Source organism: Chanos chanos, chromosome 2 (assembly GCF_902362185.1).
Source record: "Chanos chanos chromosome 2, fChaCha1.1, whole genome shotgun sequence".
NCBI classification, from domain to species: Eukaryota; Metazoa; Chordata; class Actinopteri; order Gonorynchiformes; family Chanidae; genus Chanos; species Chanos chanos.
This window is the reverse complement of record NC_044496.1, coordinates 1,625,314-1,647,945: the sequence shown is the minus strand read 5'-3', so window position 1 is coordinate 1,647,945 and position 22,632 is coordinate 1,625,314. Positions and strand designations below refer to the sequence as shown.

General features: G+C 46.3%; 2 protein-coding genes across 4 annotated transcripts; one reads left to right on the top strand and one right to left on the bottom strand.

The window, feature by feature from the left end:
• Positions 1 to 529: 529 nt before the first annotated feature.
• ulk3 (unc-51 like kinase 3) lies at positions 530 to 10,652 on the bottom strand. Its single transcript, XM_030766352.1, has 17 exons — positions 10,606 to 10,652; positions 10,144 to 10,269; positions 9,906 to 10,046; positions 9,508 to 9,628; positions 9,015 to 9,110; positions 8,389 to 8,532; positions 8,009 to 8,091; positions 7,588 to 7,749; positions 7,225 to 7,324; positions 6,760 to 6,800; positions 6,534 to 6,636; positions 6,293 to 6,357; positions 6,100 to 6,178; positions 4,910 to 4,950; positions 1,862 to 1,909; positions 1,641 to 1,704; positions 530 to 778 (listed from the first exon to the last, which is right to left on the bottom strand). Exons 2-17 carry the CDS (start codon positions 10,240 to 10,242, stop codon positions 762 to 764), a joined length of 1,404 nt encoding a protein of 467 aa, XP_030622212.1. The 5' UTR covers positions 10,243 to 10,269; positions 10,606 to 10,652; the 3' UTR covers positions 530 to 761.
• Positions 10,653 to 11,055: 403 nt separating this feature from the next.
• On the top strand, positions 11,056 to 21,522 carry tars3 (threonyl-tRNA synthetase 3). 3 transcript variants are annotated; one of them, XM_030764775.1, is made up of 19 exons: positions 11,056 to 11,355; positions 11,645 to 11,738; positions 11,897 to 12,092; positions 13,692 to 13,815; positions 14,171 to 14,295; positions 14,493 to 14,610; positions 15,894 to 15,958; positions 16,251 to 16,329; positions 16,445 to 16,591; positions 17,484 to 17,582; positions 17,902 to 18,068; positions 18,257 to 18,419; positions 18,500 to 18,637; positions 19,031 to 19,108; positions 19,236 to 19,336; positions 19,440 to 19,544; positions 19,697 to 19,769; positions 20,180 to 20,294; positions 21,166 to 21,522. In XM_030764775.1, the coding sequence occupies exons 1-19, from the start codon at positions 11,056 to 11,058 to the stop codon at positions 21,312 to 21,314; spliced, it is 2,436 nt and encodes an 811-aa protein (XP_030620635.1). In that variant the 3' UTR covers positions 21,315 to 21,522. The 3 variants fall into 3 exon arrangements, with proteins under 3 accessions (XP_030620635.1, XP_030620634.1, XP_030620636.1); XM_030764774.1 differs by having other exon boundaries at positions 11,645 to 11,740; positions 11,905 to 12,092; XM_030764776.1 differs by having other exon boundaries at positions 11,056 to 11,379; positions 11,678 to 11,740; positions 11,905 to 12,092.
• The last annotated feature ends 1,110 nt before the right edge of the window (positions 21,523 to 22,632 follow it).

Below are 22,632 nucleotides of genomic sequence, written 5' to 3'. Positions count from 1 at the left end.
GTCATTAACCGAGCGTTAAACACAAAGAGCCCAGAGGTCGTAATAAGGCTCCCCTGGTTCTCTACTCTCTAACGCTCTCTACTCGATGTGTTCCAACCCCAAAGCTCTCTACTCTCTAACGCTCTCTACTCGATGTGTTCCAACCCCAAAGCTCTCTACTCTCTAACGCTCTCTACTCGATGTGTTCCAACCCCAAAGCTCTCTACTCTCTAACGCTCTCTACTCGATGTGTTCCAACCCCAAAGTAAAGGAGGGTAAACAAGGCCCAAGCCACACTGTTCCAGTTTTCCCACTCAAACCAGTCCAGACCACTCATTCCGTGGACAGCGTGTGGTGAGTCTGTGGTGAGTCTCTCTCTCCCCCCTCCCTCTGGGTTTTTGTGTGTGTCAGTGTGTGAATGAATAAGGTCTATGTGAATGTTACATTTAAGAAGGCTGGAGTTCTGGTAACGCTCAGTGCACGAGTTCCCTTTCCGCTCCTGTTCTTTCCGTCTGTGAACTGACCATAAGTTATCACGTTTTCTACAGTGTTTACTGAAGCTGCTGTAGTGTAAAGCAGGCAGACATGGACTGTGCTGCCGGGGGCTGTTGGCTGATCTGAGATCAGTGATAATGCTATACTGAGAGGGCTTGGTGTTCAGGATGCAGAGGATGCTCATTCGTGACGGGAACCGCGGCCGTCGACCCGTCAGACGGTTCAAAACGAGGTCCGACACCACGTTCCTGAGGCCTGTCGGTGTCCCCGTGGCAACGGCCCGGCCCTTACTGCACACAGCAGGCTGTGGAAGATGTATTGACAGAAGGCAAGATTAGATACAGGATCAAACTGTTACGACAACATCAGAACTGTTCAGCTGCTGTTGAATTTTCTACCGTTGTGTTGGAGCCGCTCATTGGTCGTGGTGGAACAATGGGAGATCAGCTACGTTTTAAGACAGACAGGATCTCCGCAGGTGAGATCAGAGATCTGCCTGATACACATGGCCTACACTTCTCACCCACGCCTGCATCTGTTTCTGATGAACTTTCAGAGAAGTATTTTATGTTTCATTTTATATTTATATTCGACCTTCTACTCTGTCCCCTACATTACGAGATAACAGACAGACGTCTCTTATGTTAAGAGTTCTGATGACGGGGCCCGGCAGACGCCGGGCGGTGTGCAGTAAGACACTCTGACTAGGTGGGTTTTCTTGGTCACTGTGACCCAGTGAGACCTCGGACCCAAACCCAAAGGACCAGATGGTCTAGTGGGAAGACAGGAATGGTGAGAGAAAGCCTGGGATTTTACGAGTGGAAAAACCCTCAGAGCCAGAGTAATTTTACAGCCACTCTGGGCTCTGCTCTCTCACTGAACCCCCAGGGTCTTGCTCATCTGCCCAGTTTTAATGGGGGGGGGGGGGGGGGGGAGTGGGTGGGTTGGAGGGACCAGCTGAAAACACTGAGGCTGTCCCACTGAAAACAGACACCTACTGTCACAAACGCTTCAGACAGAGAAAACCAAACAACTGCTGTCCTGCCAAACACATCTGAATGACGTCATGGCATTACATTCAGCCGCCCCCCCCCCCCCCCCCCCCCTCCCTCAAAACCCCCCCCACCCATGAAAGCCCATCACACAGCAGTGTTGGCAGCACTTACACGAACGCACAGACTCAGATGCCAGGTCTCTGTCCAGCGAAACATCCGTTTGGGCTTCCCGCATCTACCACAAATACACAATTCAACAACGTCAACTTCAAAAAAAAACAAAAACAAAAAAAACATATTCTCCTAAAAGATCTCTAAAGCATTCATATGAATTAAGCATGCCATATGTCATTTTGAATATCACACAGTCAGACATACTGTTGGCCATTTACCTTGATCTGCTCTTTGAGGTATTCGGCTCTGGTCATGAGACTCTTAATCTGGAAAAAATACATAAGATTACAAAAGAACCGCATCTATTAGTTTATCATTCCACTCACGTTTCCAACCAGCACCAACACCACAGATGATCTATCGAGGTTGTTTGAGTTTATACAATATACCTTCAAAAAGATAAATAAGTTGTGTTAGCCATACAATTCCAGACGACACGGACCAAGGTTACCACGCCCGAACAACAACAACCCTGAGGCTCGTCTACCCCACTCATCCCTCATCTGCGTGTCCAGAGCAAGGCTACGGAAAACCAATACAACATGGGGGCAAAATTAAAGCCTTAGAAAAACACATCGGTCACTGCTGTTTCAATCGAAAGAATATCCTGGGCTTGTTTTTCCAGCCGTGAGGGCACAGGTCAGGGCTGAGGAGATGAGAGGAGAGGAGAAAAGAGAGAACTTATGCAGACTCAAGCCTGAAGGCCCCTCTCTCTCACACATGTTTCAGATCTGCTTTTCATTATTACGGCCGCATCTGAATTTATTTAGGCTCCCATAAAACTTCAAATGGGAATGTCTTCAAAACCACACTTTCATCTCTCTCTGAGTCAGTCCCAAACCCAAGCCATGCTTATTAACACATTGCAGAGAAATAACAACATGAATCAAAGTTCATCAGGACGCAGTCCACCGGTGTCATTAGTCTTTCGGTTACGGCTTTAAATGAAAGGAGCACTTTCAGACTCGCACAAAGAGAACTTTGACAAAACACACGACTCTGTTTTTCCCCTCCGCCCCCCCCCTCCAAAAAAAACCTCTCGATAAAATGGCTGGTACACACGTTACATGCAGAGAACTAGTGTTTGTCTGTTGCATGGTTGGACAAAGATTCTGAATAGATGCATAGTACGGTCATTCCAAAGTTTTCCCCAATGTGACTGTCATTGTGTATGAATTTCAGAATTCCCTTACTGACTCTCAAGCTTTATTGTGGCTAAAATGACAGACATTTCCCGGAGTGCATTTCTCCTGACAGACTACAGTGGATCTGAACCTCAAGGCAAAGCTGACATGAGGTCAGCAGAGGAGGATAAATCTGAAACTGATTCACCGTCTCAGCAAAGTGCCGTCACGGCTGCTCATGCTCCGTGGACACGTTCAAACCATCAGCTGGGTCTTTCAAACAGACCTTCATTCTAACGCTCTCATCAGATAAACATATAAATATTACCCTGAATGCCGATTAATAACCAACAGGCTGCCTGCTATGTATCACTATATATTACATATTACGTCACGCAGTAAAAAGAATCAACTTAAAACTGCGCATATCAGCTCACCGACCTGTCATTTCAGTGCAAATACATACACACACTGCTAATGAACATACATTTACATACACACACACACACACACACTGTTAGTCGACTTTGATAAAAAACACACACGCTTCCCAAACCCTGTCGTCTGTGGACGGGTTTGAGGTGCGAGACAAAAACGGACATGCAGCTCTGAATCCATCAGTTGTCGGACTGTAAATATCACCCATGGACATGACCGGACAGTTTCAGAAAAAGAGCAGTCTGTCCTGGGCTGTGCTATGGTGAGGCTGTGTTGTAGAAACAGTCTGTCCTGGGCTGTGCTATGGTGAGGCTGTGTTGTAGAAACAGTCTGTCCTGGGCTGTGCTATGGTGAGGCTGTGTTGTAGAAGCAGTCTGTCCTGGGCTGTGCTATGGTGAGGCTGTGTTGTAGAAGCAGTCTGTCCTGGGCTGTGCTATGGTGAGGCTGTGCTGTAGAAGCAGTCTGTCCTGGGCTGTGCTATGGTGAGGCTGTGCTGTAGAAGCAGTCTGTCCTGGGCTGTGCTATGGTGAGGCTGTGCTGTAGAAGCAGTCTGTCCTGGGCTGTGCTATGGTGAGGCTGTGTTGTAGAAACAGTCTGTCCTGGGCTGTGCTATGGTGAGGTTGTGTTGTAGAAGCAGTCTGTCCTGGGCTGTGCTATGGTGAGGTTGTGCTGTAGAAGCAGTCTGTCCTGGGCTGTGCTATGGTGAGGCTGTGCTGTAGAAGCAGTCTGTCCTGGGCTGTGCTATGGTGAGGCTGTGTTGTAGAAGCAGTCTGTCCTGGGCTGTGCTATGGTGAGGCTGTGCTGTAGAAGCAGTCTGTCCTGGGCTGTGCTATGCTGAGGCTGTGTTGTAGAAGCAGTCTGTCCTGGGCTGTGCTATGGTGAGGCTGTGCTGTAGAAGCAGTCTGTCCTGGGCTGTGCTATGGTGAGGCTGTGTTGTAGAAGCAGTCTGTCCTGGGCTGTGCTATGGTGAGGCTGTGCTGTAGAAGCAGTCTGTCCTGGGCTGTGCTATGGTGAGGCTGTGCTGTAGAAGCAGTCTGTCCTGGGCTGTGCTATGGTGAGGCTGTGCTGTAGAAGCAGTCTGTCCTGGGCTGTGCTATGGTGAGGCTGTGCTGTAGAAGCAGTCTGTCCTGGGCTGTGCTATGGTGAGGCTGTGCTGTAGAAGCAGTCTGTCCTGGGCTGTGCTATGGTGAGGCTGTGCTGTAAAACCCTTTTGAAGTGGTTGAAAAATAAAAACACATGCAGACGTTTACAGAGCGGTGGAAAAAACGCGGTTCAGTCAGGTCAGGTGAGTCATCTTTCACACAGTCCTCGACAGGACGGCTTGTGCATATGCGCCGCACACACAGACAGAAACGGGAGTGATTTTTTCCCCCCGCATGGCGTAAGAATCTGGCGGCTTTGTCATGGTACGGGGGCAGAGGGGGGCGGGGGTGGGGGTGGTTCCTGGTGTGGTTTGGATACACCATAAACCAAACCCATGTCAGTCAACAGATCTCTACCCGACTAAGAACCATTCCATGGCAACGGCTGAGACTGCATTCATCAAAACACCAGATGATGGGATTTCTCCAGTTACAATGGCATCAGATCCCACTGGCACATGGAGGCTGTACTGATGACCCATGCTGCCGCTAAAAACACCCCATTAAGACGCTTTCGGCAGGCGTCTCCTTTATTTTGCCAGTGACCTGTACGAGTTCTTACCTCACTGTGAAGCAGCTCCCTCCTGCGACCCTGGGGTTCGGCTGGTGTCAGCGCACGTGGCGGGGGGGCGGGGGGGGGGGTCAGGGGAGAAGAGATAAATAGAGATAATATATCACAGTTCTTCATCTTGCCAAAGGCTCACAATTTAACCTGAGAGATTTGCCACAATGGTAATATGCTCACATGGAGCCTGTGCTAAAGCACTTTTTAAGGGAGACTCTCTAGAAGTGGTGTGTGGTATAACTCAGACAGGACACACGGTAAGACAGGACACACGGTAAGACAGGTCACACGGTAAGACAGGTCACACGGTAAGACAGGTCACACGGTAAGACAGGACACACGGTAAGACAGGACACACGGTAAGACAGGACACACACTAAGACAGGAAACACGGTAAGACAGGACACACGGTAAGACAGGACACACGGTAAGACAGGACACACAGTAAGACAGGACACACAGTAAGACAGGACACACGGTAAGACAGGACACACGCTCTCCTCATTCAGCTGCGACTACATAGCGTGCTCAGCTTGGAGTCGTCTGATTCAGGGGTTTTTAGCACGGGGTCTTTAAATAAAGACATCATGTCATGACACTGCACTCCCCTTAGGCCTGAGGGGTCGACTGAAACTCTCCTCAGTTTGACAGTTAGCAGTTTTTATTTGTTTCCACTGTGTAATAACATGGTGAGCTGAACTGTACAGGCTGAATGGGACCCAGATGGGACGAGTCAGAACCACACACGCTGAGCTGGCACCACGGTCTCATCCCCAGCTTAAAGCCACATCTGCCCCCCCCCCCCCCCCCCCAACACACACTCACACACACACACACACTCACACACACTCACTCGCAGACACACACACACACACACACACACACACACGCTCCATTCCTGCCTCCTCTCCTACACCGCCACTACCATCTCCTGTGGGGAGCTGAGCAGTGCTGGTGATTATAAGGGCCAGACCACAGACGAGGTGATGTGGGATACCACAGGCAACCAAACACAGCAAAGACAGCAAGACTACCAGCTCTCCCACTTTCACCAGTCTGCATCCCCCGGCAAAACCAGGACTTCCTACCCAACGCTAGTTACCATCTACAGTACACATAAAGAGCGCAGGAGCTGTAAAAACAACATTTAAGAAGAAACAGAGAGATTGTGAAAACCAGGCCTTTACCTGCCAGGGCCAGTAGCAGCTCACCAAGACTCTGTTGGTAGAGATCCAGTGTTTCATAGTCCTCCATGCCACACTCCTCCTGGAGCCAAAGAGCAGAGAGGAGCGTCAGAGGGGGAGCCTACACTACTGAAGACCTGACACACACACACACACACACGGAGAGGAGAGTTCCCACACTGCTATTCCCACCTACCCGCGTTACCGCAGCCGCAGCTAACTCCAGCGCAGAGAGCAGCCGTGGCTGGTCCCTGGACATTTCTTAGAGACAGAGAGAGAGAGAGAGAGAGACGGAAGAGAGAGAGAGAGAGAGAGAGAGAGAGAGAGAGAGAGAGAGAGAGAAGCACTTTGTTTACACATCCAAAATTTTTAATTTTTCGCATCTGAACTGAGAGAAAACTGAGAGTGTTGTAAACCTGAGAGGAGAGTGGAGCTACCTGTGAGAATGTCCCTGGCTGACTTGGCTTCCTCAAAGCTGTGTCTGTTGTCTGAATGCACCAGAGCTTTGAGTTCCTCTGCCCGTGACACATACTCACTCACCTGAGAGAGAGAGAGAAAAGAATCAGCTTCTCCTTCATGTCTCCAGTCACTGACTCACACTTCACTGTAATGTCTGTCTACTAACACACAGACTGATGTCAATGAGGAGTGTCAATCATCTACCTTCTTTCTGAGGGCTTCCTTCCTCTGTCTGTCTGTCTCATCTGAGAAAGGTCAGAAAAAAGCTCTGGAGATGGTATCAATGCACTGAGTTTACAGCGTAACTGTGATAATGTTTAGAGTGTAAAAGAGTAACTGTGATGTTGTTTGGGGTGTGACTGGGATAATGTTTAAGGTGTAACTGTGAATAACTGTGATATTGCTTGGGTTTACATGTGATACTGTTTAGGGTGTAATTGTGATAATGTTTATAGCACAACTGTAAGTAATTGTGATAATGTTTGCGGTGTAGCTGTGAATATCTGTGATAATGTTTAGGGTGTGACTGTGAGTATCTGTGATAATGCTTAAGATGTAACTGTGAGTAATTGCAACATTGTTTAAGGGGTAACTGTGCTATTGTTTTGTCTGTGATTGAGCTTTTCTTTGTGTAGTGATTGCTGATTGGCTGATAAATGTTCCACTTACAGTGAATGGCAGGGACAAAATGCTCCAGTGCACTGCAGTAGAGAGACAGGGCCATCGACCGTTCACCGGCCTGGTCCTTCTCTACAGCCCGCAGAACCAGCTCCTTCTAAAACACACACACACACACACACACACACACACACACAGGGACAGGAGGAAACTCATTAACTGTGTTTTTCCCTCATACTCACAAAACATGATGTTTTTGTTTAACAAAAACAAGTCTCTTTCTCAGACTATGGGAGAGACCTGTTGATAGACATGATCTCTCTGTGTTGATCTGTTTTCAACACCACATGGAGCTCAGCAGCTCTGAGCCAAACCCTGACTGCCCCCCCCCCCCCCCCCCCCCCCTCCTCACACACTCACCGCTTTTCCAAGGCTCTCCGCACTCGGCATGTGCTCGAGGTCCACAAACGGGTGAGTAAAAAACTCGTCAAAAGTGATCCGGGTGTCCGGATCCCTGACCAGCAGTCGCAGAAGCAGATCCCGGCAGTTCCTTGACACTCTGGCACCTGCAGGCAACTTAAAACAAAAACAAACACAAGCTCCCTCAGAGGTGCGCGGCTCCCTGGTGTCTAATCCTCAGACAAGTGTGCCACCTAGTGGTGTGATGTAATTCAGAGAGACCAGGCTACCTCTAACTCCACCTACATGGTACAGGAACTTGTATCCAGAATCAGAGAGGGTGTGTGGTAGAGGGCTTGAAGAACGCAGTGAATTAGACTCCTCTGTAAACACTGTGCAGGGAGAATAGTTTGTGGTGCGGTCTATTTATTCTTACCTCGATGGGTTTATTACTGCGGATTTTCTCCTCCAGCTCAGCAAATGAGCGCGAGGCAAAGGGAGCTCTGCCAAACAGTGCCTCTGTGTGAAAAAAAAAAAAAGAAACCACACACACAGACACACACACACACACACACACGCACCCACCCACACACACTTCTTAAACCAGTTGGTAATTTGCTAAAATGTCACTATTGCAATGGTACACTGAAACACTACAATATTAAGAATCTCTTCATAAGCCATTAAGAGACTTGTGATTTTGTGCTTATGACTGTTTGACATGCTGTGTGTGAGTGTGTGCGTGACGTCAGTCTCTGGATTCAGAGGGAGTGTAAACCTCTGCGTGAGTCTGAGTTTCACAGAAGGGAGACTCACCGTAAAGAATGACTCCCACGGACCAGAGGTCCACGCGGGCGTCGTACTGCTTTCGGCAGACCATCTCTGGGGCCATGTAGAGGGGAGAGCCCCGCAAAACACTCTGCTCATCCCAGGGTGACATGTACTGGGCAAAACCAAAGTCTGTGTGCGAACGGAAGGCGCATGAGCACACGCACACGCACACACACGCACACACAGGCACAGGCACACGCGCGCACACACACACACACACAGAGTTGGTATGCATGATGCCATTGTTCACATTACTGTATGGAATGCTTGAGCTGAGATAAAGCTAATGTGCTGCACTGGTGCTGTACAGTCTGCTAACAGAGAGGCTGAGTCATCAGGAGTAAACATCATGACTATTCTCAACAGAGGCAGTGACCGATAATTCAGTACAACTTCAACTAGGCCGTGACTGGGAGCCGGCGGCTCTTCACTTCCTGTTCAGTGTAACAAGATGAACCACGATTCCCACACTGAGAAAAAAAAGTGATTAAAAAAAAAAAAAACGAGATCATATAATAGTTTGAGCCTACCCGTTTGTGAGGCTGTGAAAGCTTCCTTCGATTTAAAAAAAAGAAAAAAGAAAAGAAAAGAAAAGAAAAGAAAAGGTGTACCTGCCAGTTTGAGCCCATTCCCACTGAGCAGAATGTTCTGGGGTTTCAGATCCAAATGGGAAATGTTTCGTTCGTGTAGAAACTGAAGGGCACAGGCTGCAATACACAATACAAGTGACGTGTTTGTTTAGATTACTTTACTTTGTGTATTTTAACCAAATGCACAAAGTTGAAAGACGGACTGGAATAAGATTTCTTTGACATTTTTCAGGCAACACCCTCAGAATTCCTTTCGGCTAAGTGCGGGTCTATTCATTGCCTTCTGAAAATGAAAAATCAATCTTAAATTCTTAAAGTCTTAAAATCAACCACTTGTCTTCCAGCTTTGTTGAACAGTCCACTATAATCTCTAAACTACTGAGGGCATGTTGATGATATGAAAACGTACAGGTAATCGAGGGAAACTGTGCGAAAGGGGTAGGAGACATAATTTTAACAGTAGAGCGAGAAAACGTAGTATTGAACATAACTAGTGCAGATACAATAACCCAACCTATCTGCTGAAGGAAACGGCGAGCGACTCTCTCCGGGAGGATTCGACGACTGCGAATGAAACGCGACAGGTCACCGCCAGAGCACCACTCCAGAATCAAATAAATGTTGTCATTGTCCCACTGCAAGGAAAAAAATGGAGAGAAACGTCAGTTCATCAAATAAACTTTTAAGACCGGAGGAAACAGATTTTGCCGCGAAAGTTTATGACATTCTCCTAGCTCTAATCATGTTAGAGAGAGACATTTGGGAAGAACAGCTGTTATCGATTTTCATTATGACGGCTCTAACATGTAATTAGACGGAGTGAGAGATTCCTCCACGATTACAGAGACTGCATTAAAAAAATGTTTTTATTATCATCTTGTGCTATAACAAAAGCGTTGACGGCTAAGCTACCTGGAAGTCCTTCAACTGCACAATATGAGGGTGTCGAACAGTTTTCAGGATCTCAATCTCCGTCAGCAGGTTCTCCACGGCGGCTTTATTCAAACTCTTCTTGCTCACGACCTTTACTGCCACTGCCTCCCGGTTATCACCCTGCAGAAAGACGACACTGGACCGACTTAGTATCCAAACAAATGTTTGCTGAATTCGGCGTGAAATTTAGGCAACGCTGGAGTCAAACTGCACCAACCTTCCTGTAGGCTTTGTAAACCGTAGCATAGGTCCCGCTCCCCAGTTTCTCAGTAAGAATGAAGTCGGCGAGCTTCGGTGGGGCAAAACTCGAAGCCATTCCGTTAGGGACATCAAATCACCAAGGCTAAGCCACAAGACCGAAGTGAAACCATTTATTCCTGCAATTAGCCAATGCTACAGCTGTGGAACAGGAACTTCCGCGACCTTAAATATACAGTCACAACAACGTCAAATAAAACTCTGCTATGCCAGTTTTACTGCATTTAGAGTTCACAAGAAGACATCCCATTCCAATAAGAAATTTCAGTTCACACGCTCGTATTTTACTTGAAATCATGAGCTTGACTTTGGTGACTATGTGTTTTTCTCCCCCAGGCAAAATCTTTAAATCAGTACTATTCGTGTATGTGATAGTTGCAAAGACGGGTTTTGAAAAGACCGTATCATTACAAACATTTACCCATAAGTTTATGCATTCAAAATTTCTAGACTGCAGACCGATGTTTTCATTCTTCCAGCACACATGTTGACAGTTCAAAGTGACGTCTTTGCCCAATAAGCAAAGGAGAAATGGGGTACTGCCCCCTAGAGGCCAGATTTCACCTTGCATTGAATCGAAGACAACAGCCTTAAACCAACAGTACCACCAGTCTTGTCATATTTATATCGTTATATTTAAAAACAGATGACTTTCAGTCGATTAAACTGTTATAAAAGCGACATAAAAATGCATTTGATTATCCAGTGATTTTTTCCCCAATATCCATTTATTAGAAATTCAAAAATAATGTGTTTTGAAAGTGTGAGCTAGCTTTATTAACACAGGGTGGCGCTGTAGTACTAAAACCTTTCTCATTCCTTATCTGACCACTTGCTTTTTTCCTCGCAGCTGTCACTCCAGGATTTAAAGATGGCGGAGTGCATAGCCGCACGCCTGGCCGCACAGGAGGAGCAAATACGAGTGCTAAGTCAGGAAATAAGTCGGCTCCGCGACGGACTCGTGAACAATCAACACACGAGTTCGTTCGCGAACAGCCCGGAGCTTGAAAACCTGCGGAGCGAAAATGAAAAGCTGAAATACCGGCTCGTGCATCTTCGCCGGGGTCTCCAAGTTGAGCTGGACCTGGAGGGCCAGGCGCGCTCCAAACCAGGCCCGGAGAGCACCAACAAAGCCGCCAAAGAAACCACGAGAAACAACTCTTATCAGAAGGTATGGTCCCAAACTCAAAGCACAGTTTTTTTTCTTTTTTAAGATCTTACAATTAAGGAACATGACGTGTTTTATATGCCATGTGTTGTTCTTTCCTGGAGGGTAGCCAGCTGTCTGCCACAATAAAAGACCGTAACAAAGCACATATTCCAGACATTAGCTCCCTGGAAATGTTAGTCCCACACGTTTGGAACTGTTATACATTCGAACTCGCCTATGTTAAGCGCCATAATTCAGAGACACACCGCCTGGAGCACAGTGTTTGACTCCGTCTAATTTTTATATTTAGTCCTCGAATGCTGCACAGCCGGGGACTCCAGAGATCCGTCCAAATGAAAAGAATAAGAAAAAGGAAAAGCCTCGTGCGGAAGGAGGTGCAGGGGAGGTAAAGGCTTCGGTTTCTGAGTCGTTAGATGATGTTTCACCACTGTCTGTGAAGTATTCCACATGTTCCAAATACTGTTATCGTAATGTTTGTTTGTGTGTGCGCCTGTGTGCACGTGCATGTGTGCCCCCCCCCCCTCCCCCCCCAAACTCTTACTCGGGCAGCTGACTCCTTTGCCTGTTTACATCGGAGAGCGGTTGGAGCTCTATGGAAAACTGAAGAAGGAAAGCGATGCCATCCTGGCCAAGCAAGCAGCAAACAGCCATCCCATCTCTGTGGTCCTTCCCGACGGTCGGAAGGTGGAGGCTCAGGCCTGGAAAACCAGTCCCTACCAGCTGGCCTGCGGGATCAGGTCAGAGTCCAGAGTCTTCCTCCTTCAGAACTGCTACTGACGCATACTGAGATCTCAAAAAACCCACTACCACCCCCAACACACACACACACACACACACACATATACACATACACACACACAGTATTGTATCCTGTCATTTCTCATAACTTTTCCAGTGTTTGTGTTGTCAGAGTGACTAAGTGTCTAATGAAGCCAAAGCATGAAGAAATGCAATAAACTGGCATGTGGAGTCAGCCTTAGGACTCTTATGCGAGATGATGATGATGATGATGATGATGATGATGTTGGTAGACATAGACGTAGACTGGTTTTATTGCCATTTCAGCCACATGCAGCTAGTACACAGTGAAATAAAACAGCGTTCCTCCAGGACCATGGTGCTACATAGAACAACACAGAACCACATGAGACTACAACAGAACTAGCTGATTACACAGACCTACACAAGACTAAAGAAAGTGCACATGTGCAGACATGTACAAACAGCGCAAGACAGTGCAAAAAGTTACTGAGACAGTCAGTGCAAAAAGTTACTAAGACAGTCAGTGCAAAAAGTTACTAAGACAGACAGTGCAAAAAGTTACTGAGACAGACAGTGCAAAAAATTACTAAGACAGACAATGCAAAAAGCTACTAAGACAGACAGTGCAAAATTACTGAGACAGACAGTGCAAAAAGTTACTGAGACAGTCAGTGCAAAAAGTTACTGAGACAGACAGTGCAAAAAATTACTAAGACAGTCAGTGCAAAAAGTTACTAAGACAGACAGTGCAAAATTACTGAGACAGACAGTGCAAAAAGTTACTAAGACAGTCAGTGCAAAATTACTGAGACAGACAGTGCAAAAAGTTACTAAGACAGACAGTGCAAAATTACTGAGACAGACAGTGCAAAAAGTTACTAAGACAGACAATGCAAAAAGTTACTGAGACAGTCAGTGCAAAAAGTTACTGAGACAGTCAGTGCAAAAAGTTACTAAGACAGACAGTGCAAAATTACTGAGACAGACAGTGCAAAAAGTTACTAAGACAGTCAGTGCAAAATTACTGAGACAGACAGTGCAAAAAGTTACTAAGACAGACAGTGCAAAATTACTGAGACAGACAGTGCAAAAAGTTACTAAGACAGACAATGCAAAAAGTTACTGAGACAGTCAGTGCAAAAAGTTACTGAGACAGTCAGTGCAAAAAGTTACTAAGACAGTCAGTGCAAAAAATTACTAAGACAGTCAGTGCAAAATTACTGAGACAGACAGTGCAAAAAGTTACTAAGACAGACAATGCAAAAAGTTACTGAGACAGTCAGTGCAAAAAGTTACTAAGACAGTCAGTGCAAAAAATTACTAAGACAGTCAGTGCAAAATTACTGAGACAGACAGTGCAAAAAGTTACTAAGACATCTGCTGTAAATGTAAACAGAAGCTGCTGCAAAGAAATGTGCAAAACGCAAGGGGAGTGGAATGGTGTTCAACTGAGTATGAGTGTGTGTGTGTCTGTGTGTATATGTACGTACGTGTGTGTGTGTGTGTGTGATGATGATGATGATGGCGATGATGATGACGATGACGGCGATGGTGCTGGTGGTTTGTGTGGTCAGTCAGGGCTTGGCAGACAACGCGGTGATTGCCCGTGTGGATGGGGAGCTGTGGGACCTGGACCGGCCTCTGGAGAAGGATTGTTCTCTGGAGCTGCTGCGGTTTGACGATGAAGACGCCCAGGCCGTGAGTGTCTGTCTTCCCAGAGAGTGTCCCGCCTGACTGTACACACACACGCACACACACACACACACAGGGAGCATCGTATGGAAATCTTTTTCATGCTCTTGCTAAAAGAATTAATTAACATGATTCAATACTGATAAAACCAGGTGAGGTCAGAGATGTCACTCCTGTAGACGACAGGTGTTTTTTTTTTTTGCAGCGGTTATTATCTGTGGGTGAGTTAGCTGGCTAGCTATGACTCTCAAAGCCAGTCACAGCTGGACGGAGTCTGGAACTGGGATTACAGAGGAGAGAAAAGTGTGTTTGTTTGTTCCTCTGCCCGTTTAAATCAGTATTTATTTGGATTTCATGTCAGGTGTACTGGCATTCGAGCGCTCACATCCTAGGTGAAGCCATGGAACGCTTTTACGGCGGCTGTCTGTGCTACGGCCCTCCGATCGAAAACGGGTTTTACTACGACATGTTCCTGGATGGGCCGAGGTGAGACGCTGGGGCGGAAATTCAGACGTGTTCCACGTATAAGAAACAGAAAGCAGGTGTCAGAGCCTGTAACTGCAAAATGTCTGATGGAGAAATACGTTTTGTTTCATATAGATGTTTCCATGTTACCTCAGGGGTTTCTAGTTTGATTTGTAACTCCAGTTTTTTTTGTGATTTTTTGTTTTTGGTCCCGTCAGAGGGGTGTCGAGCTCTGAGTTTGGGGACCTGGAGTCTATCTGTAAATCCATCATGAAGGAGAAGCAGCCGTTTGAGAGACTGGAGCTGAGTAAGGAGACGCTGCTGCAGATGTTTAAGGTGACAGACCTGCTCTGGCCATGTCCTCACACACGGTTCCACCTGTTTACATTCTCAGTGTCTGTGTCCTCACACACGGTTCCACCTGTTTACATTCTCAGCGGCTGTGTCCTCACACACGGTTCCACCTGTTTACATTCTCAGTGTCTGTGTCCTCACACACGGTTCCACCTGTTTACATTCTCAGTGTCTGTGTCCTCACACACGGTTCCACCTGTTTACATTCTCAGTGTCTGTGTCTTCACACACGGTTCCACCTGTTTACATTCTCAGTGTCTGTGTCCTCACACACGGTTCCACCTGTTTACATTCTCAGTGGCTGTGTCCTCACACACGGTTCCACCTGTTTACATTCTCAGTGTCTGTGTCCGCACACACGGTTCCACCTGTTTACATTCTCAGTGGCTGTGTCCTCACACACGGTTCCACCTGTTTACATTCTCAGTGTCTGTGTCCTCACACACGGTTCCACCTGTTTACATTCTCAGTGTCTGTGTCCTCACACACGGTTCCACCTGTTCACATTCTCAGTGTCTGTGTCCTCACACACGGTTCCACCTGTTTACATTCTCAGTGGCTGTGTCCTCACACACGGTTCCACCTGTTTACATTCTCAGTGTCTGTGTCCTCACACACGGTTCCACCTGTTTACATTCTCAGTGTCTGTGTCTTCACACACGGTTCCACCTGTTCACATTCTCAGTGTCTGTGTCCTCACACACGGTTCCACCTGTTTACATTCTCAGTGGCTGTGTCCTCACACACGGTTCCACCTGTTTACATTCTCAGTGGCTGTGTCCTCACACACGGTTCCACCTGTTTACATTCTCAGTGGCTGTGTCCTCACACACGGTTCCACCTGTTTACATTCTCAGTGTCTGTGTCCGCACACACGGTTCCACCTGTTTACATTCTCAGTGTCTGTGTCCTCACACACGGTTCCACCTGTTTACATTCTCAGTGTCTGTGTCCGCACACACGGTTCCACCTGTTTACATTCTCAGTGTCTGTGTCCGCACACACGGTTCCACCTGTTTACATTCTCAGTGTCTGTGTCCGCACACACGGTTCCACCTGTTTACATTCTCAGTGTCTGTCCTCACACACGGTTCCACCTGTTCACATTCTCAGTGTCTGTGTCCGCACACACGGTTCCACCTGTTTACATTCTCAGTGTCTGTGTCTGCACACACGGTTCCACCTGTTTACATTCTCAGCGGCTGTGTCCTCACACACGGTTCCACCTGTTTACATTCTCAGTGTCTGTGTTGTCTCTTTCACAGTACAACAAGTTCAAATGTCGCATTCTGAATGAGAAAGTCACCACGCCCACAACGACCGTTTACAGGTAAATATTCAGATTTTAATCAGTTTTATGGTCAAAGTCGTAAAAAGGCAACCTCCCTCCTTTTGACAGATGGGCCTTTTGGAACTCTAACTCCAGTATTGATTTTTAGTGAGATATTTGGATTTTTCTTTGCATTATTCATCATAACTGCTCCTCTTTTTTTTTAACAATCCCCATGGCAACTGGGAATATTTAACTAGCTTTTTAAATAGCTACAGGCCTGTATGTAGAAGTATTTCTGATGGAGATGAATTATAACGTGGAGTTGACTGAACCTTGTGACCTGTCCCAGGTGCGGTCCTCTCATTGACCTGTGCAGAGGTCCGCATGTCAGACACACGGGTAAAATCAAAGCCATGAAGATCTATAAGGTTTGTCACTTAAACACCACATCGTACGGCTACACTAGATAAACTGTGAGATCCTGTGCAGAATGGCTTTGTTCATCTTGTCTTTCTTTCTTTCTTTGTCCTCTTTGGCGTGCAGAACTCGTCCACGTACTGGGAGGGCCGTGCGGACATGGAGACTCTGCAGCGGATTTACGGCATCTCCTTCCCCGACGGCAAGATGCTGAAAGAGTGGGAGCGTTTTCAGGAGGAGGCCAAGAACAGAGACCACCGCAAAATCGGGAAGGTAAGCACAGACCGCACGACTTCAACACCCTGACGTTTTCCCGGGTTTTGTTTTTTTTTGGGGGGTTTTTTCTTTGTTTTAAATGACCGCCCGTTCTGCAATCATTCCGTTTCTCCGTAAAACAAACCCACTCACTGTTTGTTCGCTGATTTCATATTAATACATGTCGTTAGAATTTGTTCTCTGACAAAATATCCATGTTGAAGACTGTCTTGATCAAATCAAAGCTCTATGGCTGGTTGTGTAATATGTGGTGACTCGTGTTCCTTGTGGACCTGCACGACTGATTTTCTGATGTTTAGAGAAAACATGAGTGTTATTTCATGCTTCATTTTAGTTTTGAGACTGAAGAATAATAAAATTGCACAGTGTTGTGTCGTGTGATTGAATGACTCTGTGTATTTTCATGTTGGAGGCTGAGGGAGGCAATTAGCATGGAGCAGATTTGCTGCCATGTGACAGATTGACTCCCTGTGGAGTCGTCTGATTTGTCTCCATGGGTGCAAGGTTGTTAAGTTTTTCTCTCTCTCTCTCTCTCTCTCTCCCTCTCCCTGCCTCTCTCTCTTTCTTTCTTTCTTTCTTTCTTTCTTTCTTTCTTTCTTTCTTTCTTTCTTTCTTTCTTTCTTTCTTTCTTTCTTTCTTTCTTTCTTTCTCTCCCTGCCTTACACTCTCTCTTTCTCTCTCTCTCTCTCTCTCTCTTTCACTCTCCCTCTCTCTCTCTCTCTCTACTCCCCCTCTCTCTCTCTCTCTCTCTCTCTCTCTCTACTCCCCCTCTCTCTCTCTTTCACTCTCTCCCTCACTCTCTCTCTCTCTCTATCTCTCTCTCTCTATCTCTCTATCTCTCTCTGTCTGTCTCTCTCTCTGTCTCTCTCTCTGTGATTGTGTTACACAGGAACAGGAGCTTTTTTTCTTTCATGATCTGAGTCCAGGCAGTTGCTTCTTCCTCCCCCGAGGAGCCTATCTCTACAACACACTCACTGAGTTCATCAGGGTACTGCACAAACACACACACACACGGCCCTTACAGCTGGCACCGTTTCAAAGTTAATGTGCAAGCTTTTCAGTTTTCTGACGCACACAAGCCATTTTCTCATTGCAGTTTTGTTGACATTTAGACTTCCTCTGCTGGCCCTTAAATGCACAAATCCGTTAAACATCCGCAAGGGTTTGCATATGGAAACATGCTCATAAACACATTGCCATCACACTGAATTTATAAAAGTCAATCAAATAGACAGTTTTACTTTGAGTCCAAGTTGTTCTAAGTCCTTTTGTTTTGTGTCTGTCTTCTGATCCTTCTCCCCGTTTAGGAGGAGTACAACAGGAGAGGGTTCCAGGAGGTGGCCTCCCCAAATATTTATAACAGTAAACTGTGGGAGACCTCAGGCCACTGGCAACACTACAGTGAGAACATGTTCTCTTTTCCCGTCGAGCAGGACGTCTTCGCTCTCAAGCCAATGAACTGCCCTGGACACTGGTGAGAGGAAGAGCATAATACCTGGTGTTTGATTGGAGGATTAAAACACCGATATTAACAGGATAACTAACTCTACATGGCTTTGTCCTCGGAGGAGTCTCTCTCACTCTCACACTCTCTCTCACTCTCTCACTCTCTCTCTCTCTCTCTCTCTCTCTCTCTCTCTCTCTCTCACACTCGCTCTCCAGTCTGATGTTTAACCATCGACCTCGCTCCTGGAGGGAACTACCTCTCAGATTTGCGGATTTTGGGGTGCTGCATCGGAACGAGTTGTCGGGGACGCTGACGGGTCTGACCAGGGTCAGGCGTTTCCAGCAGGACGACGCCCACATTTTCTGCTCCATGGACCAGGTGAGTCCAGCCGCCAGCCTCTGTACAGCAGAGCTCCGTCTGTCACAGACTCACATGTGTAAACCGGCTCTGGCCTGCAGATTGAGTCTGAGATGAAAGGCTGCCTGGACTTCCTGCGCTGCGTCTACGACGTCTTCGGATTCTCCTTCCAGCTGCACCTGTCCACTCGCCCGGAGAAATTCCTGGGTGACGTCGCCGTGTGGGATCAGGCAGAAAAGGTAGGTGAAGAATTTTCTAGAAACGTCATCCGGTTTATTAAGGCACTGTAAGAGAGAACTTTGGCAAGAGTCCCCATGGCCTCATTTTGTGAGGCATAAATAGAATGTCATCTCTTACCACTGAATTCTACAGATACTTTTCATACCATTATAAAAAAAAAACGATGATCTTTTTCGAAAGACCTAATTTTTTTTTTTTTTTTTTACATTCTTTGGCAAAGCGTCGCCATAACTAACCCCACGCTCCCAGCGGATCTGCGGTTCTGATTGGTTTAAGGACCACGTCTGTTCATTACTCAGCTTAGATGACATGCTTTAGCTTGTGTTCTTTTACTTCCACTTCTTGGTAGTGTAGGTTTCATTCATCTTGTGTTTACTCCTCGTACTCAACAGCAACTGGAGAACAGTCTGAATGAGTTTGGTGAGCCATGGAAGCTGAACCCTGGGGACGGAGCTTTCTACGGCCCAAAGGTAAAGCTTCTGACTGGCCAATGAGTATGCATTCATTCAGCGCCTCGACAGAAAGGACCTCACGTTACAGTTTACTAACACTTCTCTGTCTTGTTGACCTCAAATGGGCTGTCCCGCCTCCTGACAGATTGACATTAAGATCAAGGACGCCATTGGACGCTATCACCAGTGTGCCACGATTCAGCTGGACTTCCAGCTGCCCATTCGCTTTAATCTGATGTTCGTAGGGTGAGTAAGTCAGTCCTGTGTCAACATTCCTCTGTAGTTTTGCTTGACACTGCTTTGTGACTGAGGGGAATTCTTTTTGTGTGTGTGTGTGTGTGTGTGACAGGAAAGACGGAGATGACCGATCCAGACCAGTCATCATTCACCGCGCCATTCTGGGCTCTGTGGAAAGAATGATCGCCATTCTCACTGAGAACTACGCCGGCAAATGGTCAGACAGCGCTCTGCCCAGACGTTTGTGGTTTTGTAAACGTGTATTTACCGAATGTAACTGACCTGTGTAGTGTGCAGTGTATTGTGAGTCATGTGCTAAGCGTGGTTGTATTTTTCTCTCCTTTGATTAACACTGCGTTGTGCGTGAAGGCCACTCTGGCTGTCACCTCGACAGGTGATGTTGGTGCCTGTGAACCCATCCTGTGAAGAATATGCCAAAAAGGTACACCCCCCAGCCCCCACAAAAAATTCAGCCTCCTTCACATAGTGTCAGTACACTATATATCTCATACTTGTAACATTTTCCATAAAGGAATTTTTTTTATTTTATTTGAGACAGTATTGATTACCTAATTATTGTATTGTGAGAGTATGGATCACCTAATGGAAGCAGGGTTTCTGTTGTCTATGAGAGGCACTGTGTGTGGGTTGTTTGTTGTGTGTATTGGTTGTTTGTTGTGTGTACTGGTTGTTTGTGGTGTGTATTGGTTGTTTGCGGTGTGTATTGGTTGTTTGCGGTGTGTATTGGTTGGTTGCGGTGCGTATTGGTTGGTTGCGGTGCGTATTGGTTGTTTGCCGTGTGTATTGGTTGTTTTTGGCTGTAGGAGTCATACAGATCTTGCTGTTCTTCAGGTGTGTAAGCAGTTTGTAGAGGCTGGGTTCATGGCGGACGCAGACTTGGACTCCGGCTGCCTCCTGAACAAGAAAATCCGAAATGCTCAGCTGGCCCAGTATAATTTCATTCTAGGTAAAGAAGGAGCAGTGTGATCCAGGCACCTCCTCATCACTCACACACACTACAGGATCTCCTCATGTATTCTTCACTCACACACACACACTACAGCATCTCCTCATGTATTCTTCACTCACACACACACACTACAGCATCTCCTCATGTATTCTACTCACACACACACACACACACACACACACACACACACACACACTACAGCATCTCCTCATGTATTCTACTCTCACACACACACACACACACACACACACACACACACACACTACAGCATCTCCTCATGTATTCCACACACACACACTACAGCATCTCCTCATGTATTCTACACTCACTCACACACACACACACACACACACACACACTACAGTATCTCCTCATGTATTCTACTCTCACACACACACACACACACACACTACAGCATCTCCTCATGTATTCTACTCTCACACACACACACACACTACAGCATCTCCTCATGTATTCTACACTCACTCACACACACTACAGCATCTCCTCATGTATTCTACTCTCACACACACACACACACACACACACACACTACAGTATCTCCTCATGTATTCTACTCTCACACACACACACACACACACACTACAGCATCTCCTCATGTATTCTACTCTCACACACACACACACACTACAGCATCTCCTCATGTATTCTTCACTCATACACACACACACACACGCTGCAGTATCAACACTTAGCCTCCACCCCCCTCCCTTGTCATCACGATGAGCAGATTTCAGCGGATTTTTGTTTTGGGTTTTGTCGGCCTGCGGTGGTGTTGTAACAGCTGTGACGTGTGTGTGAATCAGCACTAGTGGAAGCTGCTTTATTTGCTGTGTGTCCTTGGCAGTGGTCGGCGAGAAGGAGAAGATGACAAACAGCGTGAACGTTCGTACGAGGGACAACAAAGTCCACGGGGAGCTGTCCGTCCCGGAGGCCCTGGCCAGGCTGACGCTCCTGAAGCAGTCTCGCTGCCGGAACGCAGAGGAGGCGTTCTGAAGATCAGACGTCAGACGCGACGGTCTCCGTGTGACGGAGAGATAAAGGCTTAATCTTAAATTACAGTGGAGTGTACGCCAACAAAGAGACGGTGTCATTACAAATGATGAGAGAAATGAGTTTGAGATGATTCAGTGAAAAGAAACAGAATGTTACAGAATGGAAGTGGAGGATTTAAAAAAGAAGGACAAAAGATAAAAAAAAAAAATGAAAGAAATGAAAATGAGCTGAAATGAGTGATATGAAAATGTCTCCTTTGTCCTGTGAGCATTTCAATGACTGCAATTTTGGAATTAGACGTGATTAGCATGTTACACCACCAAAGATCATATCAGGTTAAAATACATCTGAGGGCTGTACTGCGAAGTGAGGTAACTGGCTTATCCAGGTAACCTCTGGTTAAATTAACTCAGAGTAAGAAGTAAACCTCCAAATAGAAGAGCCCTATGGCTTTGCTTTGCTAGGAGGATGAAGCCATTGGGCTCTTCTATTAGGAGGTTTACTGCTTACTCTGAGTTAACCAGAAGTTCCCTGGATAAGCCAGTTACCTCACTTCATAGTACAGCCCTCTGGTCTTCAGAAAGTGTGAGAAAAGGAGCAAATCTGATCAGCGTCTGCAAAACAAGTCTGATGGCAGTTCAGTGGTTTTCTTTATGCTGGAAGTTCCAGCCCTCGTCGTGCGCATTGCATTCACTTTAAGAAGAAATATGCAGACAGTTTAATGCTCTCAGGTTATGTTGTGATAAAAGATGTGGTTTATCTCATATACAGTATGTACACGTTTGACTGGTTTGACTGGCAACCCCAATGTGAAATGAGTCAAGGGCAAAGTCTTTACCTTTACGTCAACATGTGGAGTCTGGAGAGTGGAGTATTCGGAATAAACTGCTGAAATGATCAAAAGTGTTTTTGTTTTTTTGTTTTTTTTCATTTTATTTCCATTAGACTGAAAATGTTTGGGTACAATTGCGTAATGAATAACAGCGTGTTGATAAGGCTGATGGGTAAACATTCACTCTTCTGTGGTCTGACCCTGGAACTCCGACATCTTAGTCCACCTGCAAACCAACAATCAAGGTGGAAAGTGGAATTTTACTGTAAATGAGCCTTGCGTATATCTAATCTTTGGATACATTTTGGATACAAGTGTGGAATAGTTAAAGCCATCCTTTTGGAAGAACATAGAAGTCGTGTGGTTGTTTGTAATGAGTAACAGCAGTTAAAAAAATGTTGTTTTTTAAAGCTTTATTTCTACATGCTATGCTCTGATTTCAAAGCAGTGATCAAGAGCGACTGCAGCCGAACAACAACTCCCACT

Coding starts and splice junctions, on each gene's coding strand:
- ulk3 (XM_030766352.1), bottom strand. CDS start 10,242: ATGGCTTCGAGTTTTGCCCCACCGAAGCTCGCCGACTTCATTCTTACT. Junction 4,951..6,099: donor GCTGCTACTGGCCCTGGCAG/GTAAAGGCCTGG, acceptor CGCTGACACCAG/CCGAACCCCAGGGTCGCAGG. Junction 1,910..4,909: donor GGGAGCTGCTTCACAGTGAG/GTAAGAACTCGT, acceptor TATTTTTTCCAG/ATTAAGAGTCTCATGACCAG.
- tars3 (XM_030764775.1), top strand. CDS start 11,056: ATGGCGGAGTGCATAGCCGCACGCCTGGCCGCACAGGAGGAGCAAATA. Junction 16,330..16,444: donor AAGCCATGAAGATCTATAAG/GTTTGTCACTTA, acceptor TTTGGCGTGCAG/AACTCGTCCACGTACTGGGA. Junction 19,770..20,179: donor GTGAAGAATATGCCAAAAAG/GTACACCCCCCA, acceptor GCTGTTCTTCAG/GTGTGTAAGCAGTTTGTAGA.